The sequence below is a fragment of the Ascaphus truei genome, chromosome 5 (assembly GCF_040206685.1).
Source record: "Ascaphus truei isolate aAscTru1 chromosome 5, aAscTru1.hap1, whole genome shotgun sequence".
In the NCBI taxonomy this organism is placed as follows: domain Eukaryota; kingdom Metazoa; phylum Chordata; class Amphibia; order Anura; family Ascaphidae; genus Ascaphus; species Ascaphus truei.
In genome coordinates, this window is record NC_134487.1 from 286,664,473 (window position 1) to 286,691,320 (window position 26,848).

At 42.6% G+C, this 26,848-nt stretch overlaps 2 protein-coding genes across 3 annotated transcripts in view; one reads left to right on the forward strand and one right to left on the reverse strand.

Moving 5' to 3' along the window:
• The window catches only part of SVOPL (SVOP like), a 34,372-nt gene extending 33,922 nt beyond the window's left edge, over nucleotides 1-450 (forward strand). For both annotated transcript variants that reach the window (XM_075602500.1, XM_075602501.1), the window contains exon 16: nucleotides 176-450. In XM_075602500.1, coding sequence (XP_075458615.1) covers nucleotides 176-187 — 12 coding nt within the window. In that variant the 3' untranslated portion in view covers nucleotides 188-450. The remainder of the gene's footprint in view (nucleotides 1-175) is intronic.
• Nucleotides 203-26,848, reverse strand: part of TRIM24 (tripartite motif containing 24) — a 102,608-nt gene continuing 75,962 nt past the window's right edge. The window contains exons 8-19 of the mRNA XM_075602499.1: nucleotides 25,842-25,956; nucleotides 24,508-24,803; nucleotides 23,907-24,206; nucleotides 23,045-23,221; nucleotides 22,344-22,473; nucleotides 13,125-13,191; nucleotides 12,345-12,519; nucleotides 11,342-11,655; nucleotides 8,399-8,528; nucleotides 6,289-6,363; nucleotides 3,504-3,656; nucleotides 203-3,238 (exon numbers count right to left, since the gene is read on the reverse strand). Of these exons, the coding sequence (XP_075458614.1) occupies nucleotides 3,041-3,238; nucleotides 3,504-3,656; nucleotides 6,289-6,363; nucleotides 8,399-8,528; nucleotides 11,342-11,655; nucleotides 12,345-12,519; nucleotides 13,125-13,191; nucleotides 22,344-22,473; nucleotides 23,045-23,221; nucleotides 23,907-24,206; nucleotides 24,508-24,803; nucleotides 25,842-25,956 (2,130 nt within the window). The 3' untranslated portion in view covers nucleotides 203-3,040. The remainder of the gene's footprint in view (nucleotides 3,239-3,503; nucleotides 3,657-6,288; nucleotides 6,364-8,398; nucleotides 8,529-11,341; nucleotides 11,656-12,344; nucleotides 12,520-13,124; nucleotides 13,192-22,343; nucleotides 22,474-23,044; nucleotides 23,222-23,906; nucleotides 24,207-24,507; nucleotides 24,804-25,841; nucleotides 25,957-26,848) is intronic.

A 26,848-nucleotide genomic window follows, 5' to 3' on the forward strand; every position in this document is an offset into this window, starting at 1 on the left:
TATGCCTGTATGGTGTTACAGCGGTATCATAGCCAACATGAAACTCATATCAAGCTGCATTCATGTGTGAAAAACACCACTTCCTCCAAATTGAAGACCCGCAATTTACATCCAGCACATACTGTACATCTGTTGCGATCGAATTAATATTTCTGTTTCTTCCTCCCCTCCCCAGCAAATCAAGTAATGTCATCCACAAAAGAACAAACTAAGCCGTTTATTTTTACCTTTGAAGATACTTTGTTTTTTTTTTTTTAATCTGGATACCAACAAATTCATTTATCCAAGACCAGTTTTATGAATAAGGAAAAGAACAGGTTAAAATATGACCAAAAAGTTCCTCGAAAATGATGTTTAAAGAAAAGCGGAAACATTTCACAAGTAGTGCATGTACTGGACAAGAAATGTTTTTTTCAAGTCTTTGCTCCCTCAATTATGTTTCAGCTAAACCATGGCTGATAAAACACTTGTTATGGAAACCCAACCAATATGAACTTATACAGAGAATACTCTAACTGAACTAAGGCCATATGTATCCATTTGAACATGCCTCTCTTTGAAGTACAAGTGCATGCATTTCTTGAGGTACAGTACATCTCAGATGCAAGAGTTCAGGAAAGTGATGAGATGTAAAAGCTGAAGGAATTCGGCAAAGGATTTGGAAAAGTGACTAGCCCAAACGGAATAATTTGCTGAAATGGATATATTAAGGCAGGGGTGCTCAACTCCAGTCCTCAAAAGGTGGCCCAATTAGTCCGGTCTTCAGCACCAGCAGTGCAGCCGGAGTCACCTATGCTGAAGCTGGGATATCCTGAAAACCGGACCGGGTGAGGGGTGGCTTGATGACTTTAGTAGAGCACCCCCTGCATTAAGGGATAACGTGAATGTGGATCATGTTGTTTATCCAAACACATTACACAATTATGCAATAATTATTTGAAGGCTCCTGGCTGCGTTCAGTTAACCCATTAGAACACTGTTTTGTATGTTTATGGCAATTATGAAAACCAGAAATTAGATGTTTAAAAGATCACACCACTGAAGTAATGTGAAGTAAATATTTTCTTACTTGATAAAAAAAGTTTAGGACGGCAACACATTAACAAAAAAAAAAAAAAAAAAGGGGGGGACAAAGTGCATAAAATGAAAATCCTTTTGAAGTTGAAGCACAACTTCACACTTTATCCAGAAATTGCAGGAACCAAATTGATTTTGAACAGTTACCCGAAAGCACTAGTACTTTGCACAGAGAAGTGCCGCCAAGTTTTACTTTGCCTTTATGAACTTGAATAACACTGATTTTACAACACTCTACAGAGTAGCAGCAGTAGTAGTGCTTTAGGGCCTTTCAAATGCACGATGGTCTACATTTCCACAACAGAATTTCATTAGGGTTGAAAAAAAAGTGTAGACAAAGTTAAGAAATCTTACTCGTGTAAACACAACAAAATAATGGAAGAAGCAATTTAACAATTAGTGAAAAAATTCATTTTGGTAAGATTAAAGGGGTCTTGTATAAGAGCATTATAGACCCAGAATGAAGCTGACACATTCTCTTTTGGTTGAAGGAGATCAAAGAGGAGAAAGAACCATGTCATACACTTCCATTTATCCTCTGAAACACAGTATAGGAAAGCAGTTGCAATGTCCACAAGACAAAATATTAAGACAATGTAAATTGTCTGTCTTAAAGGGATTAGTGTAGTTTGCTACAATACCTTGATATCGTCCCTGGGCCGATTTGTGCAGGTAACACAGAAATCGCTAAATAAAACCTGTCTTCTTTTGACAGGGATAATTGCAGGCCAGGAAGGAGGCCTGTTATGGGGTGTGTAAAACCAAGTTAAATAAAGGTTTTAACAGATTAAACAAAATATAAACCTGATAAAAACATTTGTACATTTGCACTTCACCACTGCTTGAACACAGCCTGTGTATAATACAGACACCACAAACATTTGCTTGGATAACAGGTTACAGGTTCAATGGTTACACAGAATACAAAACCAGTTACAGCTGGGTTCAAAAGTCAGTTTTCGATAAATTCGGATTTTAACGGTTAACTCCTTTTTTCCCCCTGGAGTTTTGTGCAAAATAAATATACCCGTGCTACAAATAGCTTAGGTAACATTACTTCATAACCGTTCTCTTTCCTGATGTGTAATCATATTTTGGCGTTCTGTGCCAACTCACGAGTACTACCTGAACTAGCTTATGTTAAGTTGTTTACAAGCAACACAAAACAAGACAAGTGATGCAAAATAAAAGCACTGAAAAGAGAAGAAAAGAGGGATTCAAGTTTAGCACCTAGAATCAGGAGGTGATATTACAACTATCCTTAATATTTGTGTGCTCCGTTTACCACCCCTCATGGGAAGGGGGGGGGGGGGCAGTTGTAGTTGCCCATTTGAGGCACCTTCTTAAAAAAAGAAAAAACGTCTTCCCAATGTCAGAGAATACTTCTTGGAACGGAGTCTCAGTCTCACAAACGGTTTCCGGTTGGAACTGTAGTATCCTAGATTTAGCATGACAAATGTTACCACAGTCAGAAAAGGCTTAAGGCTCTGCCTCTCCAGCTTAATCTTAGGACAGGAGGAACAAAAAACACTGTTTTATTTTAATATGGTTGAGAAAGAGGAAGGGGGGGGGGGAGAGGGGGAAAGGGGGGAGAACGGGTGTTGAAGGGAGCAAAATAAAATGTACAGAGGGCTCCATGTAAAAACGTGGAGACGTGCAGTAGGAACAGAAGTCAGTTTGGGGATTCCTGTTATGGAAGTACACTTCCAAGTCTGTATTACGCCATTTAAAATGAGGTCTGTGGAAATTTCCGCCCGTTTCAGGAGCACGGTATTTTCTCACGTCTCTCTGAGTCAGGAGAATGCAGTGTGCTACCTCTTTGCACCTTACTCAAGCTGTAACCTGTGTGTTCTATGAACCACAGGCTCGCAGCCCATCCAAAAATACATCGGCTTTCTTTTCAATAACTAACGTGGTTTTATGTACAGGAGACAATTTGCAAGAGCGCTTCTGGGGCAGTAGTTTATTTGAAAAGCTGGCGTTCCTCCCCTTTAAAGCGCTTTTTTCGAGGTGCCACAAAGTCATCGTCCGAGTCCTCGCTCATTCCGAAGTCTTTATAGGTATCATTTTTAGGGAAACTCTTGTCACGGTAAATGTTAATCAGCAGCTCTTCAAAATAAGCCTCCAGTTTGATGCCAGCGCTAGCCACTTCCGAGTCAGGCTGTGGGAGAGAAGAGATCGCGATTACCATATGGAGTAGTAGAGTGTTGGGAGGAAAAATAAGAGGGGTGCATTGTGGAATTTCTGCAGGGCATATACATGGAATACAGATCAGAAGATATGCTGGATATGTATAGTGCTAGAAGACCGTTTCCTCGACAACAAATATGATCACCTATTGGAATATTACAAACGCAAGGCTAATACAGAACCCACCATCTTCTCCGATGGTTTCTATCAATTCCATGCAGGTTCACCAAACTCACCTCATTAAACTCTAAGCAGTTCTTGAAAATCAGCCTGACATCAGATACAAACTCTTCCAGACATGTATAGCGAGTAGAGTGGTTTAACTGAAGTTTCCGCTTTATGGCTGACAAGTCCATGGGCCTTTTAATTATTTTGTAGTAGTCTGGCACCTGAAAAGAGAAGACCATAAAAGGTTAGCCTATAAAAAGGTTCTGGCTGTTTCAGTTACAAAATACAACTTTGAGTCACTCCATTGCAGAACTAATACCCTAGTCCAGACAAAGGTTACTTGGGCTCAAAACATAGCTTAAATAACATACCATTTATATACCTCTTTCAAAAAGAAATGAATGGATGAAATGTTCCTCTGATTATGATCACATCTATGAAAATAGAGTCCCGAGTAGAGAGACAGGGAGTGGGTTTTTAGATGGAGATAGCACCTACTTGGAGAATGAGGTCACCAAGCTAAATTCAAAAGGTGCAATACTCCTTAAACTCCAACAATGTACCTTCCCCCTCATACTCAATTGGTACATCAAACCCGGTCAGAGGTCAAAACGACCTACAAGTTTCGCGCTACGTGCTTTTCCACGGTCTGGACCATACATTTCGCGTAGTGCAAAACATGCAGGTCGTTTTTACCTCTGCCTGACCTGTTCCAATAAACCAGCATGATTTTTTTTTTTGAAACATTGAGTCACCCTCTTTTGTCTAATTGGACCGGATGGAGGTACGTCAGCATTTCTTCAATTTTCTCCGGAACTAATGGTCTCAAGTCTTTTTTTTGTCCTCTCAATTTAGCGAAATGTAACGGTTTGCTGGATCTCCATTAATCATAGAAGCAGCTTAAAGCTGCAGACCAATATCCCAAGAGTTTTTTTTTAATTTTAAAAAAAAATAAATCAGTTCTGTACTATGAGAACATACTTGTAGCAGTTTTTTTAAACCATTGTGAATTACATTTTTATAACGTAACAAGCATTTTCTGTTTCTATAGCAACCATTTACAAAGTCACATCCCCTTCCTCTTCTGAAACAGGCTCTGGCACACCCGTTTTTGAGTCCTATCCCCTCTAGGAGTGCACCAATTGTATCTAGTGACGGCCTGGTCACATGATCTTCTACACAGAACTTTGCATCTTTGGTCGTCTTCTGCTTTGACAGCCATTTAGTGAACCCCCGAGCCAAATCTTCGATCAATCACAGGAGAACAGATAGATCGGCAACTTAGCTAATTACTCATCATTGTGTGGACTGTATTGATGCACATATTAAAGGGAAGAATAAATAAATAACGGCAGCTTGGACTGCTGCTTTAATACACACATTTGGGGAAATCCCTGGAAACCAAGGAATTAAAGTGAAACTTTGCGGGTTCATTAGCATGTCCACAGCCACAATATTGATATCGGGTCTACTCATCGTGATGTTTGAGTGGCTGGAACAGGCTTGGAGAACAAGCTAGAGACATGTGGATGTATTACACAGTTAAGTATTTTCTCAGGAATATATTTACAGTGTTTCCCACTGCTGCCGAGGACAGGGGAGGGAAAGCCATTGGAACGTACACAGCAGATATAGTTATAGATACTTTGAATAACTGAATCCAGATTGGTTTATTTTATATCTATTTACACTGATGGTTTAAGCTCAATCTTCAAGGGCCACTCACAGCCAGGTTAAGATTTCTCTAATTAAGCCAACTAGGGCAACATGCATAGTCATACATTACCTTGAACACCTGGCATGTTGGTGAACAGCTTGGACCCACCTGGTTTATATAACCAGTTTACATTTTCACTACAATCAGCTGGTTGCATGCAGAGCATAATTTAAAACCTTAAATAAAACCAAGCAATAGGTAAATGTGTACATTAATGCATGGTGTCACTGCCACAGCGGGGGCTCTCACGTGTGCCCGTTTATTATGCATATGTAAAAGCAAGCTGTAAAACATTGGAATATAGTAACGGTCCATACAAAAGGAGGAAGAAAAAGTCATAGTAAAACACTTCATACAGTATGAAGGGACCAGGTGGTGTGCATGCAGTTATTGGATAATGTTACCAAACATTGACTTAGGAGAAAATAATAGAACCATTGCTACTTTTATAAAAAGCCCAAAATATGGAGAAATGAGTGTGTGATGTAAATACGGCCAGCACCAGAGGTCACAGAAAAACAGCAAAAATAGTTTTGGGCGGTGTACGTCATCCAGCCTATATCTGTGAGCTGTCCATTCAGGACAATATCATTCTCAGGTTGAAGTCGATGCATGAACTCAAGACAGTATTCAGCCCCTTCGGTCAATGTCCTTACCATCAAGTCTTTCATTTTAATTATTGCAGCAAAAAGAAAGACAATCTGGAGTCAAGCTGCAGAAGTATACACCAGAGCCAGTGACCAAACACTTGACTAGATCAGGGGTGCTCAACTTTAGTCCTCAAGACACCTCCCCTACCTAACAGGTCTTAAAGCTATCCCAGTTTCAGCTGTGCTGAAGCCGAGACATCCTTAAAACCTGACCTGTTGGGGGGTCTTGAGGACTGGAGTTGGGGGCCAGTGGACTTGATTATTTGCACCTGAAAAAGCAACAGGTAAAAAATTTCTACAGCCAACTGTCTGCTATTCCGCAGACTTGCGCAAATGAAAACCAACACACAAAAAAAAGCGTCCTGCAGGTAGAATAAAAGGATCACTGAATATTATATCGACCTGTGTTCATTATGGGGCCGCCCATTTTATTTATGGTATTACATTACAAGTATGCATACAGAAGCAAGCTGAGATTATACTCACTGTAAGTGGAACAGGATCTTGGAATGCGAGGCTCATCTCGTGGCAGAAAAGATATAACAGAAGCCGCTCACACTTCTACAGATATAAGAAGGCAGTGTATTAAGCACTGTGCATGACAACAGCTACATATGGAAAGAATGTGTGCTGCATGAGTGTGACTGATGTCATGTGACGAGGACGTTAGCCAATGGGTGAACATGGCCTATAAAAGGTTCTTTGGCTGTTCCCTTACATCAGGCCTGCACAACTCGTAAAGTGAGAAGGGCCGAACTGATCCAAGGAAAAAATAAATTGGGCCGCACGGGTAAAATCATCATCATCATCATCCTCCTCTCCTCATCATCCTCATATCTCCCCCAGCACCCCTCATCATCATCCTCATATCTCCCCCAGAACCCCTCTATCAACCTTTGCGATACTCCCCATCTATTTCTCATACCCCCACCTCTCCCCCTCACCCACACACATAATACTCACCCTCCACAAACACACAATACCCCCCTGCACACCACACACATCCCACCACCCCTGCACCTCACATCTCTCCTCCCCTGCACCTCACATCACTCTCCGCCCTTGCAGCTCACATCACTCTCCCCCTTGCAGCTCACATCACTCTCCCCCCTTGCAGCTCACATCACTCTCCCCCCTTGCAGCTCACATCACTCTCCCCCCTTGCAGCTCACACCACTCTCCCCACTCGCAGCTCACATCACTCTCCCCCCTTGCAGCTCACATCACTCCCCCCCTGCAGCTCACATCACTCCCCCCCCCAGCAACTCGCATCACTCTCCCCACCTGTAACTCACAGCACTCCCCCCCCCCTGCAACTCACACCACTCTCCCCCCCTCTGCAACTCACATCACTCCCCCCCCCCCTGCAACTCACATCACTCCCCCCCCCCCCTGCAACTCACACCACTCTTCCCCACTCACAAGGAAAACAGTCAGGCCCCACAGCCCATTTCAGCAGCCCCCCCACCCCATTTCAGCAGCCCCCCACCCCTTTTCAGCAGCCCACCACCACCCATTTCAGCAGCCCCCCCACAGCCCATATCAGCAGCCCCCCCACAGCCCATATCAGCAGCCCCCACACAGCCCATATCAGCAGCCCCCCCACAGCCCATATCAGCAGCCCCCCCACAGCCCATATCAGCAGCCCCCCCACAGCCCATATCAGTAGCCCCCCCACAGCCCATATCAGCAGCCCCCCCACAGCCCATATCAGCAGCCCCCCCACAGCCCATATCAGCAGCCCCCCCACAGCCCATATCAGCAGCCCCCCCACAGCCCATATCAGTAGCCCCCCCATAGCCCATTCCATTTCAGCAGCCCCCTCCCATGTCAGCAACCCCCCCCATCTCCCATGTCAGCAGCCCCCCCCCCCCATGTCAGCCGCCCCCTCCCCCCCCCCCCCCCCCCAGGCTAGGGGGGAAGAGGAGAGAGCAGTAGACAGAAAGGGTGCCTGACATACCGGTGAGCAGAAAGCTGCCGCATGTGCAGTGCCATAGACCAGCGGAGGCCATGTTGGGTAATGCTCCACAAGGAAACTACGTATCCCAGGATCCCCTGGGGCGCCCCGATCAGGTGGGCAGTATTAGCCAATAGGGCTGTTTTTGATTTAGCTACACAGACACTGCTGGAGCGTGCGCCTACTTAATGCTGGAGCGCGCTCCTTCTAGAAGGGGGGGGGGGGGGGTGTGGTGAAAGGGGTCCGTCGCGGGCCATATCTTGTGCAGGCCTGCCTTACATATAAAACCGAGTCACACCATTGCAGAACTAATGTTGTGAAATATTTTTTTTGTCCTCTCAATTTAGTGATATTTCAGTGGCTGGCAGTGGCTGGGACAGGCTTGGGGAACCAGCAAGACATTTGGATGTATAATAATGTTTTAAGTATTTTCTCAGGAATATATTTAGTTTCCCACTGCTGCGCACAGGTCAGGGAGAGTGGGGGGGGGGGGGGGGAGAAAGAGGGGAGGGAGGGGGAAAGTCACAGGGGTACATGTCCTCATGGGTGGAAACAGAGTCACAAAAGTGACATCTAGAAGCAGAGGGGGCATGGTGTCCTAAATAAGTACCCTCTTATTTATCTAGTGACAATGCCTACCCTCTGGTCCATTGGTAACATGCTGGGAGCTCCTTCTTGCTTCTTTTTCTCAACCAGCAATGGATCGTCAGTATCATACTCAACTTCTGGTTTGGAGAGATCCCGGCAGTAGGTGCAGATCCACTCTCCACTATTAGTGTGTGTGGGTGGGTTGGGTTGAGGGGGGGGAGGGAGAGAAAGAGAAGCATCATATTATAACCCAGCTAGAGAAACAAAGAATTCCAGTTTGAAATATTCATCGTCTTTGGTCCTGCAAATACATGTCCCTATACACAGGCACTTTCCAAAGATCACAAAACATTGCTGAGAGGAAGAGAGGACAGCTACATCCAGATCTACTTTGTCTGTCTTTTGCTTTGTTCACATATTAAACATTAAGGTGACCCACACCTTGGCGATGACTCATTCACCGTGCGCATTGAAATCTTACAATTCTGACCCGTAAGCACCGAAATGCAGTGGAAATAAGGAAAGTGATTTATTACAGGGTGATATATATATATATTGTTAAGATACATATGTCTTAACAGTAGTTGCTTGTGTAAAGGTGGAACTATCAGCAACTAAACATTTGAGAATCTTTAAGGCAGCAATCAGTGCGGCTCACACGCTTGCAGACATTATATGCATAAGATGCTATTTGTTATGTCCTAAAAATGCCAACAGATTTGCTGAACCAGGGTCCTCATGGAGGTCATTTTGGAGCATTTTATACAGTTTGAGGACACTTTATATAAAAAGGTATAGACTGTTCCAAGCTGGGGCTGATTTTGCTCAGTTGCTAAAGAAAAAGCAGTGGTCCCAAATCATTCTAAACTGGGCCCCACAAAAGCATTGGGACACCCACTGTGTAATCAGTGCTCAAATAAATTGGACCAAGATTTGAATCAGAATTTAATGGCAGACGAGAACCGCTTGGCCCACCGTGTCTGCCAATTTTCCTATCGGTTGTAAAAAAAAAAAAAAAAATCACAATTTGATCCTTGGCTATTACTCCTATTTAAGATAGCCATGTGTCTATCCAAAACATGTTGGCATTCCCTTACTGTATTATCCCCCTACCACCTCTGTTGGGAACTATTCCGCAAATCCATCACTTTGTGTAGAAGTACTTACTCACATATCCCGTTAGCCTTCCAGAGCAAGAGGAAACGCTCGAAAACTGAAGGCCAACAATTCTCTCTGAAATAATGGTTCAGGGCCACTTCCTCTATCATAGTTGACATTATTGTACCATTAACCGTGTTTTCAGATTTTTGTGGCAGACGTGCATTATTATGCACTTATGTGGCATTCAATTGTAGCTGGTACACTCTGGACCGCTCCTCTAAGCTACAAAAATCATTAGACATGCATCAGGGTTGACACTCCAGGGGGTTAAACAAAATGACTCATCTGCAAAAAGGCATCCTTTCCCTACCGGCCCATTTGTAATGTCATTAATAAAGACAATGAGCACCGTTCACCATATCCTCCTCAGAATGTACTCCCTTTACCACAACTGTTGCCTATCCTTCAAATCAATGTAAAAAATATCAATTAGGTTTGTTTGACATGATTTCCCCCCCTCCCCCCAATCCTGCCTGGGAGCACGTAAGTTGCTGAGCTTTCTATAGTTAACAACTCAGCAATGTTTCCATTAACTTACATATTGCGGACGTTAGGCTCCCAGTGAAGTGTGATAGAGAAGTACAAGGTCATTAAACAAAGGAAGGCAGTGTTTAGAGCGAGACATGTCTACATTGTATCTTGTATCAACACCTGTGGGGTTCCAACTGCACAGTACTGTAGCATTCAAGGGCACAGATAATTTCGGCTACAGAGTATCAAAGGCAAATTCAGTGCGCCACCTGTGAGCCATGTAATTAACTAAAATAACAAAATAAACGCACAAATAATTATACCCGCTGACCGTAGCCGAGACGCAAACGAGGTGCAGCACAGCCACGTACCTGTTCGGAAAACAATGCGTTCATGCAGGTCACGCCGTACCTTGCGGCGCCCATGACGGCGGTAAATCTTACTACATCTGTAGTTACCTGCCTCTTCCCTACTTCCCCTTTTCAGAAGTGGGGCTACACCTGCTCCTCTACACTTGTTAGTGACTGGTTAAATAGATCTGCTAATGGTTTTGCCAGTAGACGCCCTAAGCTCTTAATATTCTTGGATGTATCCCATCAGGCCCTATTAACTTATCCCTATCCGGTTTTGAAAGTTTCATTAGGACTTTCATCTCTGGAAAGGAGGTGGACAAAAGCAGATTTAAATTCCTTTTACACAACTGTAACCTTCAGCTGTGAAGACGGAGCAAAAATAATTAAGGTGATCGGTTATATGCCTTTGTCTCGCTCAACAAAACTATTCCCTTCGGTCTTTATTCGTACTTTCCCTTCTTTTGTTTCTCTTTCCACTTACTATATATACCTATAAAAAATACTTCAGTCCTTTAACGACTGGGCAATTTTCTCCTCTGCTTTAGGCTTGGCACATCTGATTTGCTTAGAGTCCTTCTGCCTGGCCTGATATAATGCTCTATCCTCCATTCATCGGATTTTGCTTATATTGCCTAAAACCAGACTTTGTTTTAGAAAATATATAGCTTTTACAGAACCTATTGGTTCCGTTGGGAGCCATATCAGCTTTCTTTTCCTTGTACTTTTATTACCGTCTCTGACACAAAGATCTGTTGCTTTTAGTCTTGGATGCCCAGAAAATCCCATCCAAACATGCTCATCTAAGTGGAATGTAATAATTGGGTTATGAAAGGGAATGGCCTGTGTCGCTCTTTGCTCTGTCACCATGTGCTCCTTTTCCTTTGCCACTTTCTGTACCCACTGTTTAAATCCATCACTCTGAGCCCCCTTTGTAAGTCATCTGCGCACCCCCAGGTTTGGGGAAACACAGAGCTCATGTGCAGATCATTCATTCAATCAGTGCCCCCACCTTGGAAACTTCATCAGTGTTGGCACATGACAGGAGAGGTGGAACACTTTGGGGCATTTCTCACAGCATAGAAGATCCCCCCCGTTCTGGCACACCGCACACCAGTCTTCATTGGGGTCGTCGTCTTTCCCACCTTCCGGCGCATGGCCCTGGGTCATCCAGCCAGCTGTTCCTGGGTAGGGGCCCTCTCGCATAACATGGCGGTCACCAGTGCTATCCGGAGCATCTCTACGATGGGCTGCCGTTGGCTTGGACATGCGGTTGCCGTTACTGTCAAGGAGCATGGATGTTAGGATGCTCCTTGGATAGCCAGCCTAGAACAAACAAAAACCCAGTTAAGAAAATGTTTAAGGGAACACTGGTTTATTTTGGAATATGTCGGTAACGGAGAAGACATGGATTATCAGAAATACATTATCTGCAACTGATCTTACACTGTACTCAATTACAACCATGGAATGAATACCTGTGGGATTTTACAACTTAAATGCCTGTTCCTGTCCTACATGCTGAGCGGGGGGTTGTACATGATGGTAATTCCATTGTTTCTTTTTCACTGAAATGTCACATATCTGTGTGATACAGTTGCATACGATACACTAATGTGTTAAACCTCTTTAGTACTCGTGGTGATGGTGGCCAGACACGCACGCACCCCCCTCCCTCTATGGGGCAGGGATTATTTTGTTTATTATATGCTTTTTTGTTTGGTGCACTTATTGTATTCTATTTCCCTTCAAGACACCTGTTCCAGGACCTATAAATATTAGTTTAGTTTAAGGTTACAAAATATGTCGTTGTGTGATTATAAATATTACATAAAATATATAATAATGGAAGTTAAAGACTAAGCTGCCCTAACCTTTGGATGTAAAGGTAATAATGTGGTAAGGTAACATTGGACTCCACAATCACATTTTCAATAGTTCCATAGTTCATAAAGGTTGACATTGAGTACGCTAAAGGTTTTTGTGTTTACAGTTATGAAAAGATTAATTCCTACGCTGCGAGGTTGTTGCCCTTCATGCCTGGTCTCCTGCTTCACAACCACCACGGGGAAATCAGAGGACTCAATCTCAGAGTTGTTCTCTGGTTTAATCCTGATGGGCTCCAGCCTGACCACAGGGACTCTGTGTGTCGAGTCAGCGCCTCCTGTTGGTTTGCTGGAGGAGCTAGAGCTGGCAAGAAAGGGAAAGACAAGTGAGAGATGCATATGAGTCTACAAGCAATGCAGCTGTAAAGTTCCTCAAAGTATAGAAAACAACACTAATAAACAGAATAAAAAGCAAAAGATCAGTGCCAAGGAAGCATCAAGTGGTAGAATATTCACCATTTATTTTTTCCTGCCAAGTACGAGCTATTTAGTTTTTAATTCACTTATTTCTTTACATGAATTGTGGCCTGGTATAGGATCCAACAGATCTTATCCAATGTGGTAACATGGCTACATAATCTGAATTGCAATTCAACACAGTAGAACCACCAAGATTCAACTACTAAAGCACGGACAGCTTTTGGATCTCTTGTATTGCGGTGCGAGAAAACAATAAATAAAGCCTTATAAAAATTGGTTTCCTTGCTTATGAAATTGCAGTCATTTCTTGAAGTTACACAGGTGCACGCCGGACACTGCTATGACAAACAAAAAAGGTGAATTAACTGAAGTGTAAAACCTTTTAGCATGTTTAAATTTTTTTTGCATATTTTTCAGCTCTAATGTTCTGTCAATCACAGTACATAGAAAAGGGTTTGAATAAAAATAAATAAATAAAAACTGTATTACCTTTCCCTGCTTCCAACACTAGATGCGCTGGAGGTACGAATGGGTGGGTGCATTGCAGTCATAGACCCTAAAAGAGGACAAATATGTATTTGTTCAAGTAGTGATGCAAATAGTTCACGTGTTGAATCTGAAAATAGGGAATGAAATAACTGGATCCAAAATACTTGATAAGAATCTAATAAGCAATGATTTATTCAGCTAATATCACAGAATATATGCTGCAGTGTGCGCACACTCCAGCCCTCTTTCATGCATGTGTAACTACCTAACAGACTGAAAGCTAGAATAATGATACTTTCCATATCACTCCACACTCGCACCCTAAGAACAGTCCCAGCCAATCAGGTCGATGTTTATTAAGTGATGTCTGCAATATTTCTTGCAGTGTCAGCAGGCACAAACACCAAGAAAAAAATATGTCACTGTTGACCATGAAATATATGTCCATTCTTCATCTGTCCCATTAACTGATCAATTCAGATCAGTAGGGGTTACTCTTGTATCCTCACTAGACCATGAGCTTATCTACACATGCTTATCTTTGAAAGGCACATTGTATCTGCTTGGACTCTCCTGCTTATCTTGAAGATTCAAGTAGCAGGACTTCTCTTTTTCTTACCAGAGAATAGCAGAATTTCAGGACGTGTGTGTGTGTGTGTATATAAATGCTCATAGTTTGGGAAACTTAATCCCAGTACTAATTGGAATAATGACAAGGGACAACTTGGATATTGTGGCTATTATGGAGACATGGTGCAATTAAAACTAGGTTACACTAGATTTAGAAAGGACAGGGTAGGAAGGGAGTAGTAGTTGACCTTGATGTGCAAACTTCAGTACAAGGTACTGTAGAAAAGACCGATTCACTTTGGGTAACCCTAGAAACTGGTAAGATGATGGTCTTTCATACCGGGGTCGTCTACATTCTCTATGACAAGAGGAGGAATAGGATGGGGTATCAATAGAGAACATCACTAACATGGTAATTAACCCTTTGAGTGCCCGAGACGTAGTACGTCATGGTGTTTGGCACTCAGGAGCCCTATGACGTAGCAGTTATGCATGTATTAAAAAAAAAAATGGATGCTTGTTTTGCTAGGGGAGATCATGTGATGCATGCCGATGAAGTGCCGGACGTAAATCTACACTAATATGGAATTGATGACTCCTCCCATTCGTTCCGTCATCCCGTGATGGGGCGATCATGGTATTGCGAGTGCCCGTGGCAATCTGGCTCCACAGCCCCTTAGGTGCTCAAAGGGTTAATTAAAGGAGAGGTAAATCATTTATAGGAGACTTCAATCTATCAGATGTGAACAGACATGTCTCTTTTGCAGGTCCAGCCAGAAGCAGAGACATACTGGATTCCTTGCAAGCAGCATCTCTAAAGCAATTGGTGAGAGAACCAACTCTCGAATAGAGCAACCCTGGACTCATAACTTATTTTCAGTGATCAATTAATGTGCCATTTTAGGTCTCACGCATGTTAAGTGTAATGCGTCACGCATGCGCAGTGCAATGTTGCGGTGGCCATTTTAGATGGCTCCGCAGACAGCATTGCAGGACTACATGTCCCAGCATCCTATGGGGCAGATGCAGGGAGGCAGATAGATCAGGTAGATCTTTGGTGCGCAGAGACCTGTGAGGCAGTCGGAGGGAGGCAAATGAACAGGTAGCGTCCATGGAGCAGTGCTTCCCTGGACTAGGCCTAGATTTGTCCCTTAAGCCCCGGTTAGGGCCGATTCATACCCAGTGGAGTCTTGTAGGGAAGGTTCAACTAGGGACTCTTCCCCATTATACTATAGTAGTGTGCGACATCGGTGACCAGCGGTCTGGGACCAGGCCACAAGCCCTTCAAAGACATTATGTGAGACAATCCTGCTGGAGCTCACCCACGAGGCGGATCAGGACCCTAAGGTGTGAGGGGATTGTTGGAGGCCCCACGACGTGGGACCTGACTGATCTATATTTCATCAGCGGTACCTGGGTACAGGCATGCCCAGGGAGGTATTACGTGCACCAACTATATACACAGGGGTAGCGCTCACACTTTGGGTGGGACTGTTCTACGGGCAGCGGGTGTTAAGGTGCCTAGGGAACCCTCAGTACTTTGGGGGAACCACACCGGGGGTATTGGATATTGTATTGTGGGTATGTTATTGCTAGAACTGTACAGTCAAGAAGTTATATTCTACCAGGTTGTACAGTAATTATGTCCTATGACGAGTCATCCCGCTTACGCTGGGATCCTCATAGGTGGAGGCGCTATACCGCGAGATATCGCTCCACAGGCTCCCCAGAAGCGGAGGCTCTGGCCTTCTGTGAGCCTCACAGGTAACAGCAGCACGCATAGTCACCCGCGTAGTTCCCATAGGCATAGGGAAAGGGGGCTACATATATAAAAGAGAATCAACGAAGTGCAGAATTAAAGCATATTCCAAAGAAAGAAGTGCTACAACAAGAGGACATTCTCTGGACCTGGAAGGTGGCAGGATAAGGGGACATGTGAGGAAGTGCTTCTTTACACAAAGGGTGGTAGATTTGTGGAATAGCCTCCCAACAGATGTGGTAGGGCGAATACAGTACGGAAATTCAAATATGCGTGGGATAGACAGGAGGCTAAATCCTACATATGAAAGAAAGCCAAGGATCAGATAGGGCCTGAGGTTTTACAGCAGATAGGAAAATAGGCAGACTAGGTTGGGACAAGTGATCTGCGTCAAATTCTGTGTTTCTCCGCACTTTTTCCAGTTCCATACGGTCTTTTTTTAAGGCGCGGTGCCCAAAACTGTACAAACAAAAAACACAAGAGTCACATACCAGCAGATACAAAAAAAAAAAGTCACATGCAACAACAGTACACGTGTAAAACAAAAGGACTACCACATAGTCCAAAATTGCAAAACATCAAAAAGAAAAAATAGTTAAAGCACACCCAAGAGGGTACTTTCGATCCCAGACACTGCATATTAGCAGAAAGAGACTTCTTAGCAGATTAGCCACAAATCTTTATATTTTTGGATTCTTAAGACAAGTGCATGGACACATAGCAGCAACGTTTTGGGTGGTATAAACCTTTGCGGTACAAAATTGCACTCCATATTTAAGGTGTAGTCAAAGATTTATATAGTGGCAGAATTATGCCATTTACCCTTCAATCCATACAACATTTTATGCATGATATCCTATTACCCTTTGGCGCTACTGTGACATTGAGGACTATTGCGTGGGCGGTCTACCCGCACTCAGACCTTTCTGCAAGGATTTACCGAATGTTGTCCCATTTAATTTGTACGCAACATGATTATTCTTGCTTCCAAATTCATAACCTTACATCTATCTGTATTAAACCCCATCTATCGTTTACCTACCCAAGGGAGGGAGTGGGGGGGTGGTGGGGTGGGTTTGGGGAATCTATCCGTGAACGTGCCAGGACCTGTTCTAGTGTTCCCCACTCTCCCAGGACATCGTAAGATGAAGGGGTTCCTCCTAAAGTTTCGGAGCGTGATCTGTATACTCCAGCTTAATAGTTTGTGTAAGCGTATAATCACCAGTATTTGTAACATCCTGGTTGTGATCTAGATTTTAAATATAAGCGCCACATCTGCTTTATGCCAACCTTGTGGTACAGAGCCTGTGGAAATTGAGTCCTTGAACATTAAATATAACTATTTGGTTCTTATTGATCCAAATTCCTTTAGAAACCTTGGGTGTATGCCAATGGGGTCCTTTGCTTTAGTTGCCATCATTTTATCAAGCACCATTGCACATCTTCTGGTGTTAACCAAATGGTGATGTTGAGGTTGCGACTTCCTTTTGTTGTAATATTTGTGCAATTGGCTCCGCCTCCTTATATACAGACAAAAAATAAATAAAATGTTTATTATCTCTGCTTTCACCTTATCCCTTATAATTTACTTGCTTCCCTCAAATCAATCATTAATGTACTTGAACTTTTTAGGGTTGATCTTACATTGCAATCCTTTTTTCATTCAATTTTTTTTATAATCTGATCTAACTTGTTACATTTGTTAAAACTTTGATAAGAGGATTGTTACTTTTGACTAAATCGAAATGCCTCCCTTCCTATCTATTTCTTCCCCTGCTTTTTTATTTAGCCACTGTTTTGATTGGTTTCTTTTATGTTTACTACTCGAGGGTTTACACTGAAAAGTGTACTCTCATCCAACAAAGTTTTAAAGATTGTCCATATATATTCTGTATTTTCCAGCAAGTTCTTCATCCCCATTTATTTCTTGCAGATTCTTAGTTGACAGCTTTTGTTAATCTCATAATATTGCCTTTGAAAAATGATCTTAAAATGAGCCCATGTTTTGGTCATGATTTCTCAAATATTTGTTACTTCTTAATTCTTTTAAAATTACAATGTTCCTTTCCAAGTTTGTTCCTCAATTCGGGCAATGTGATGGTCTTTTAGCATACCCCAAAACGGTTTCCTTTAGTTGTACGGCTATTACACTATTCACTGCGGGGAACTAAATTAACCAGCAGGATAGCTGGAAATATTAACCCTTTTCACATACACAAGTCATGTGCTCACGTGTGCCGTTCATGACAGACTTATTTCAGGCTCCACAATGTTATCTGCCAGGCTTCTTGCATTAGCAAGCATGTATTTGGTTTTTGCCGGCCTGTGCTATTGTTTTAGATACTCTACCATTTATTGGCTTATCTGCTCTTGCCTTTCTCCTCCCATTCATTTTAGTTTATAGATTTTCTAGCATCTGTATTTAATACGAGTTCAGCCCTGCTTGCTTGACCACACATGGTTCCCCCATCGCCTTTCCCAGTTCTCATCCATTGTCTAACCCATTATTGGTGCCAACAACGCCAGGTCATATTAGCCCCTCCCAACAACCAGTCTACCTGATGCACAATATATGGTGACCCAGAGCAAACTGTTCTGGTCATACAGTTGCAGCAACAGATTGCCCACTCTACCTCATATTGACTTGGTCTCTACCATCACAACAGATCTAGGACGTTTTGTTATGACCAAACCCCCAGTGGCGCTCTGCTGCCACGACAACCCACAGCAAGCTCTGACCCCATCTTCAAATGTCCCGTGCAACGGAGCGGCAACCACAAGTGACGTTGTCGAGAGCGCTCAGCCATGCTGGATATTGACGAGGGAGCGCAGGACTGACATTTAAAGACAGCGCCGAAGTGCACACGACGGAAAGTCAAGCGTCGAGGTGGCCGGTGGGGCGTTTGGTCGGCGTTAAACAGCCAATTGTCCCCATTCCGACACAACCGGCCTAGGTCTCAGAATACCATGAGTGCCCTCTGAGATAAAGGCACTATTTCGCTAGAGGAATCAGTCCTCTTAATGTTTTCAAATCTGGCAAAACTATTTGGATGGGTCAGTCAATAACTGACCTGCCTCTTACCCTCCGGCTAACGGTTACCCAGTATCTTATCTGTTCATGCTCCTCTAACAGAGTCCCCCGTAGAACCAATATGCATGTTCAGTAAGCAATATTCTGCTTTCAAGATTGCCAATGAACCTTAATGTTGCAAGTTGACTCTACAGTAAGACTCCAAAGAGAGACTACCTGCTCACATATCCCAGAGACATGCTCCCTGAAACGAGCGATTCAGATTCATATAAAATGTGGCATGGTGTACATTGAGTTGCAATCATGCAGCTTACAAGCTATGCAATGGGGAATGCAAATATGGAGTAACAAGTGTTGACTAACATTTGTTCTCTAATCTAACTAGAGATCTGCCCCCTGGCAACAAAGTATCACAAACAGATCTGTTGCAGTGTTCCTAGCAGCAGACTATTGCTGACCTGAAATCTGTAACAATAAAAGTGCTACACTTAGTAATATAATGTTACATTGCAGCTGAAGCATTTCACAGACTGCAGCACAGTCAGAAGTCAGCCATTTCGATAGCCCAGGGAGGAGGATATTTGCCAATTTATCACAGGAGAACAGATCGGCAGCGTATGTAATTATTTCTCATTAAAGCTACTCACATGCTGCATTTAGTAGAACAACAAACAGAACAAAAAAAAGGTTACGCAGGACAGCTGCTTTAAAGAGTTCTCACAAGCTCCTATACTAGAATATGTAACAATAAAATTGTTATTTGGCAATCGCAAATGTCTCCAACATAACAAATATTTACACGTTGTGACACTTCATCATGCGAGTTACAGTTTGTTGTTTAAATTAGGCACAGCATCCTGCTTCATTGGTTTCAACTTGAGTACCTCATGACAGATATTGGCAACGCAAAGGGAGTCTTTTCCAGTTTACCTATCATCTGTCCACAATATAAGTTTGTGTTTGGGAGATGGGCTGAGGAAAAATGGGTTGGTCTTATTTGTTAATGTAGTTGCCCATAAAAGCAAATGATGCGTCATGTTCGTCACTTGAGGAATTGCATTTGTCCTGCATTAAAGTAGTACATAATGAATGTTGAATTGCAATATATAGGAATTCCAGTTTCAGGTTTTAACCAAAAGAACAAAACAAAAACAAAAAAACCAGAAGGAAAAAAACCCCACCATGGAACATTTTGCACTTCCAGTTAAAAACGGCAGAACCGGAAATGAAGCATAATTTCTGATTATAAAATAAAACCTCTTGTAGCAAACCAGTCACAGAGGCGACACAAATAGTATGGAAATAAAATAAAAATGAACCTATTTTCTGAATATAAACATGTAAAAACAAAAAACAAAAAATACACACATATACACATACACTCATGTGAAAAAGAAAGTACACCCTCTTTGAATTCCATGGTTTTACATATCAGGACATAACCACCTGTTCCTTAGCAGGTCTTAAAATGAGGTAAATACAACCTCAGATGAACAACAACACATGACATATTACACTGTGTCATGATTTAACAATAATAAAGCCAAAATGGAGAAGCCATGTGTGAAAAACTAAGTACACCTTATGATTCAATAGCTTGTAGAACCACCTTTAGCAGCAGCAATAACTTGAAGTAATCGTTTTCTGTATGTCTATCAGTTTCTCACATCGTTGTGGAGGAATTTTGGTCCACTCTTCTTTACAACGTTGCTTCAGTTCATTGAGGTTTGTGGGCATTTGTTTATGCACAGCTCTCTTAAGCCATTTCAATCGGGTTGAGATCTGGACTTTGACTGGGCCATTGCAACACCTTAATTCTTTTCTTTTTAAGCCATTCTGTTGTAAATTTGCTGGTGTGCTTGGGATCATTGTCCTGTTGCATGACCCAATTTCGGCCAAGCTTTAGCTGTCGAACAGATGGCCTCACATTTGACTCTAGAATACTTTGGTATACAGAGGAGTTCATGGTCGACTCAATGACTGCAAGGTTCCCAGGTCCTGTGGCTGCAAAACAAGCCCAAATCTTCACCCCTCCACCACCGTGCTTGACAGTTGGGGATGAGGTGTTTGTGCTCATATGCTGTGTTTGTTTTTCGCCAAACGTGGCGCAGTGCATTATGGCCAAACATCTCCACTTTGGTCTCGTCTGTCCTAAGGACATTGTTCCAGAGGTCTTGTGGTTTGTTCAGATGCAACTTTGCAAACCTAAGCCGTGCTGCCATGTTCTTTTTAGAGAGAAGAGGCTTTCTCCTGGCAACCCTTCCAAACAAACCATACTTGTTCAGTCTTTTTCTAATTGTACTGTCATGAACTTTAACATTTAACATGCTAACTGAGGCGTATAGAGTCTGAGATGTAACTCTTGGGTTTTTTGCAATTTCTCTGAGCATTGCACGGTCTGACCTTGGGGTGAATTTGCTTGGACGTCCACTCCTAGGAAGATTGGCAACGGTTTTAAATGTTTTCCACTTTTGAATAATCATCTTTCTCACTGTAGAATGATGGACTTTAAATTGTTTGGAAATGGCCTTATAACCCTTCCCAGATTGATGAGCAGTAACAATTGCTTCTCTAAGATCATTGCTGATGTCTTTCCTCCTTGGTATTGTATAAACACACCTGAATGCTCTAGGCCAGCAAACTGCTAAAACTTCGGCTTTTATAGAGGTGGTCACACTTTGGGATGATCAATTAATCAAGGGCATTTGATTAGCAGCACCTGTCTGTTACTTAGCATCTTAATTCCTATGGAAGCAGTAAGGGTGTACTTAGTTTTTCCACACATAGCTTCTCCATTTTGGCTTTATTTCTCTTAAATAAATCATGACACGGTGTAATATGTCATGTGTTGTTGTTGTTGTTGTTCCTCTGAGGTTGTATGTACCTAATTTTTAGACCTGCTAAGGAACAGATGATTGTTTTGTCCTGATATGACACACACACAAGTTTTAAAATAAAATGAAAGCGCTGAACGAAAACACTGACATATATATATATATATAAAAAAAAACCACACAGTTATGGTGGGTAAAAAAAGTTTTTGTCACTTTTTTTACCCACCATAACTTAACTCAGTATGGTAAACTCCATCCTCATTGCATAGCCAGTTAACCAACCCCACACTGATGAGACCCATTAAGGTCGAAACGGCTGTCTGTGGGTGGGTTTTCTGGCTATACATCTTAACCCTGGCTGTGCTCAAAGCTGTGACCATGCAGCAAGCTTAAGCCTATAGGGAACCATGTTAAAAATGGTTTTGAAGCAAAAGGTGACACTGTGTGTCCATTTGCATGTCATTTCCCAGAATACCTTGCTGCAGTGGAAGTGCTGTGTGCTAATGGTGAAAGGCGGGGTTGCAGACCTGTCTAAGACATGCAAATGAGCATACAGTAATATTTCCGATAGATATATATATATCCGGAATCCCTACACATATGCCATTACACTATTCAACCGGCTGCTGTGTGCAACTGAACAGTACAGGCTACATACTATTGGAATTCCCTGATACATTACTGCAATTATACCTTACATGTAACTTTTCAGAAAATGTACCGACTGCAATCAGATAAAATGTTGACATATCGTATTCTGACACACACACACACACACACACACACACACACACACACACACACACACACACACACACACACACACACACACACACATATTAAAAAAAGCATATTACCTTATTACAATCAGAAAGTACTTGTGACATTTTGAAGGCTTGCAAAATATCACAACTGCAATCATACATAAACTATGCCAAGTATTGCAAATATAGAGGGTATACAATAATCATACATGGCTAGCTTACATTATCTTGTGACTAAGATAAATCACAGGTAGTAGGTACCTAAGGGTGATGGCACCGAGGAATTAGGGGACTGAACAGTTCTGTGTGATATCATCCGTTGCTGGTTGTTATCCATGCTGCCTTCTTTCCGCATCATGTTGTAAAGTATAACATTGCCAGAGCTGTCGATCTTTAAAAGAAAGAGGGTAGAAGGAGGGGGGGGGGGGGGAAGAGAGACGGAAACAAAAGTTATAAATCCCCTGCTTTGGCCATATACTTCAAACCCTATAAGCATATTGTACTGAGGAGAGCTCTGAAGAACATGCAAAATCAGTCTTGAGGAGCATGTTTTCCAATTCCAAGGGAGCTCTCTGTAATGCTACGTGTCATTCGCTGCAAACTTGGCCTTTTGATATACCTGTGACTAACAGGAAAACGTTTACTCAATGATGTAAACACAAGTCCTGTTCAACCTACACAAATGAGGGTTGTAGCTAAAGGAAATGAAGTCTCCATCTTTAAGGTAAACAGAATAGACTAATACTATGGTCTGATTTAGAAAACTACCTTCAATCCAAGATTGATTGGCCAGCCATTGGGTGTAGGGCAGGACTGCACTTTTAAAGTTAACTACACAGCACTCAAACCAATAGGGAAGGAGGAGTAAAAAATACTAGCACTGCAAACCTCAAAAAGGTACAGCCTTCGGAGGAATGGCAAGTGTTATGCCCCCATCATGTACAGTGCACAGTTAAACTTACATCAGGTAGGGGAGGGAGGTTAAACGAGTTGCTAGCTGAAGATACCAGGTCAATAACGGGTGAAAACAGACCCTTCCCATCACTCCCTGCAACGCTGGTAATCGTGGGACTGGACGGGGTGGAGGTGGTGCTGCTGGCAGCTGAAGGGGCCGCCGTAGGACTACCACTGACCTGCCACTGGTGGGGAAAAACAAACAGAATACCAGAGCAAACATTGGTTTGGGGCAAGTCCTTTAAGACGGTAACAAACATGCATCATACCAAGGATGTTTACACTGACAACACAGCAAACCAAGCAGCAAAGGGAAGGAACTGCAGGAACAGTGAGTGGATAAGTAAACAAGAAGGAAGAGTCACATGTCCCTGGGACAGATTTCAACATGAAGGAAAAAAGAGGGAACACAAGGAAGGTGGCAAGGGGAGAAGAAACGCAAAGAGTGGAAATCGTTTGTAATTCCCCAAATGTGAGACGCAGGTGAACAAATAAAATGGACCTTAAAATTTGTGTCAACTTAGAAAACTCAGATATACACAATAGAGATGTGTGAACGGTTGCAGTTCAATGGTCGCAATTGTGCGTGTGCAAAATAGAGAAATTGTGCAATTTTTAAAAAATGTTCGCTTTTTTTCACAACTTTAGCCAATATTTTCATTAATTATGTGCGTATGTATATATAAATGAAAAAACACCTGACCATGTCATCAAGGTCACAAGACCCTGACCTGCACTAGACAGCTCATCTTTTTAGAAATATCTTTCTGCATGCGCTTAGACTTGCAAACTGATGCTATAATCTCCACTCTCGGGCAAAGCATGGGAACACAGACAAGGAAGCATGTGCAGGCCTTCCCTCTTCCTTACCTGTTTCATTGCCTGTTGGGCCAAAAAAGCTACTCGGACGGGGTTTGATCCAACAGGCCCCAACCCTGGCCTTGGTATGCTTTGCATGTTCTGCATATTCTGCATATGTTGCATGTTCTGCATATTCTGCATATTCTGCATGTTCTGCATATTCTGCATATTCTGCATGTGTTGCATATTCTGCATATTTTGCATGTCCTGTGCAGACTGCACGTTGTGAGGATATCGCATTGGTTGGTTGGGTATTACCCTTCCATTGGGCTTAGCGTTGACATTCTGAAAATTCACCATACGCTGCACCTGGTCAGGAAAGCAAAATGGCAGCATGTTTGATCACAACCTGGTAAATAACATCCCCACTCAGAAGAAATGCGTACAACCTATTCTAAGCCCTCCCCTTCCTAAGGAAGCCAGCATGGGGGAAAAAAAATATATGAAAATATCTATTAGTCTGTCTCACATTCACAACTATACTGAAGTTCACAATAGGTTGCAACTGGCATCAAACAGGATTATGTCTTTACAGTCACAACATCTTAATGACCCACGTTATGTGGATTGTTCTGAATATTTCTAAATAGACCTGGACATTTGTTCATACCTGGTTACTAGCTGGCGGCTGATGCTGGAGCGGCCCTTGGACTCTGGGATTAGGGATGCCCATGGGCTGTGGGGGGGGCACAGCAGGATTCTGCGGCCCCACGGGGGCCGGTCTGCGCTGAGCTTGCTGCCGCTGGGCCAGGATCTGCTGATGCATATGCTGGATGCGGAGCTGGGCCAGGCTGATCTGTGTCGGGAACTTGGACAGCTGGTTGCCAGGTGGGGTCCCCTGAGAATTCTGAACCTCCATAGGAGTCGTGTGTTGAGAGGGGTCACCCTCTTCAATAACCAGAGAACCTGTTTCAGAGGTAAGTAGCGCAGAGTTGCAGCTGTATTGAGCAGGTAAGAATGGATACAAAATTGGTTGCCGAACAGATGACAGAGCCATAAGGAAAGGAGTTCCTTTCCCTCTGAAGAGGGAGTGAACAGTGCCACAAGGTTCAGGAATGTGTTGGGCAATATACCAATATGATAGCAATATTACAAAAATAAATCTATTGAGATTAATTATTACAGCGATAGTACCCATGGGAGTCAGACGTTTTAGGGAAAGTTAGTGACATACATTTTAAGAGGTGTCAGCCTCATGGAAGGCTCATTTGCCAATGGATCCCGCCACCCACCCTTTACTCTTCAGCCCCCAGTGATAAGAGGATCGGTTTGCACTTTTCTTCTTAATCCCTTGCCCCATCTAAGGTTCAATGATAGGTGGAAGGAAGTATTATTATATTTCAAAATATAATAGATTTAAGATCTTGAAAATGTAATTAATGTTAAAAAAGTAAATGCCTTCCAAATTACATGTATTTTAACAATTGAAAAGGTCTTTTTTCCTAGTGAACAGATTTATTGAAATTTAAGAAGTCCTTGCTATTGCTTAAACCTAGTCCTCTTCAGTGTCTCTACAGACTTTAGTGCCATTGCACAAATCCTTTCTGCTGTTCAAATATTTCAATCGGCAGACACGAAATTGAGTTAGGAAAAGGAGTACTTCAAGGTTGAGCAATATCAAGTATGGTAATTACAACTCAAAAAGGTAAAAAAAAAAATATATATTTTTTAAAGTACAAAAACAAACGGGTCATGGATACCCAGGGACAAAATATATAAATCGACCACCAAAATAAAAAGAAAACGAACCAGAACCATTTGTGCCACGTAAATAAAATGTGAAATTGTAAGAGGTTGTTTTCCATGTCTAAATAAATCTGTTTTCTGCTGGTTTCTTTATGTGAACTGACCAGTGAAGTTAAAAGCCCAACAAAAAACTAAATATAGGGAAGATATATATAGCGCATAATATAAATTTCACATCTTGTAAAGATTAAGACGTACCTAAATTGAAAATATTCTGAGCCCATGAGTTGGCATCACAGTGAAACTGAACAGTATTTGTCACTGGGGTTACATCACACCTGGCACGAAGAAGATGCCTTAGGCGATAGGTAATCTGAAATGAAAAAGTAAATATATTTTTATGCTTTGTAAATACTCCTTTGCAGGCGCTCTTAAAAAAATCAGACATCTTAAATACCATTCCATTTGTTTTGAACGTGTTAAGAGTTGTACCAGACTTCATTGTCCTGGTGCCATAACATTGCCACTGAATCGTATGTAAACTGATATTCTTACTTTCACGAACGTGGTTGACCAGACCGTTTTGGGATCGCAATTGCTAGGCAGAACGCAGGACAAAATGTGAGTTTATTTAGCTGAAGCCAATAGTGGGCAACAGGTACGAGAAAACAATATCCCAATACAAGGTTCTGAGCTCGCTACTCAAGCGAGTTTACCTTGGATGCCGCTGACAATGTCCACAGACCTGGAGAGGCTCTGTGGAGAGGACCTCTAACTGCCTCAACGTATTGACGACTACAATAGAGTCCTTGATCCAGGTAAAGTGGAACGGTTCCGGAATTCCTGGAGCTTGGATCAGCGTCAGTTTGTATCGAATCCTGGCCTGCACCCTGAATCATGGAGAACCGGGAGCTGATCAGCGGTGTCCCTTTAATCATCCTGTTAATCCTGAGAGAGAGGAGTGTCCGGAAAGGGCTAATCCGGTGAGGGAGTGGAGTGCTGAAAGACGGCCCAAGGAAAATTGTAACAGTGCAAAATCCTTCAACTCTGCACTTATCCCAGACACACTGGAGCAGTTCCGATATGAACTACATCCCCTGATCGATGAGGATCTCACTCGGTAAACCTAACATAGCAACATTTTTTTTTTTAGAAGGGCCTACCCCCACTACCTTATGTGCCTCTATCGAGGAAAGCTACGGCCTCGGGGAACCTGGTGGCAAAGTCCACCACTTAAAGGATAGTTTCCATGACCGACTAGGTAT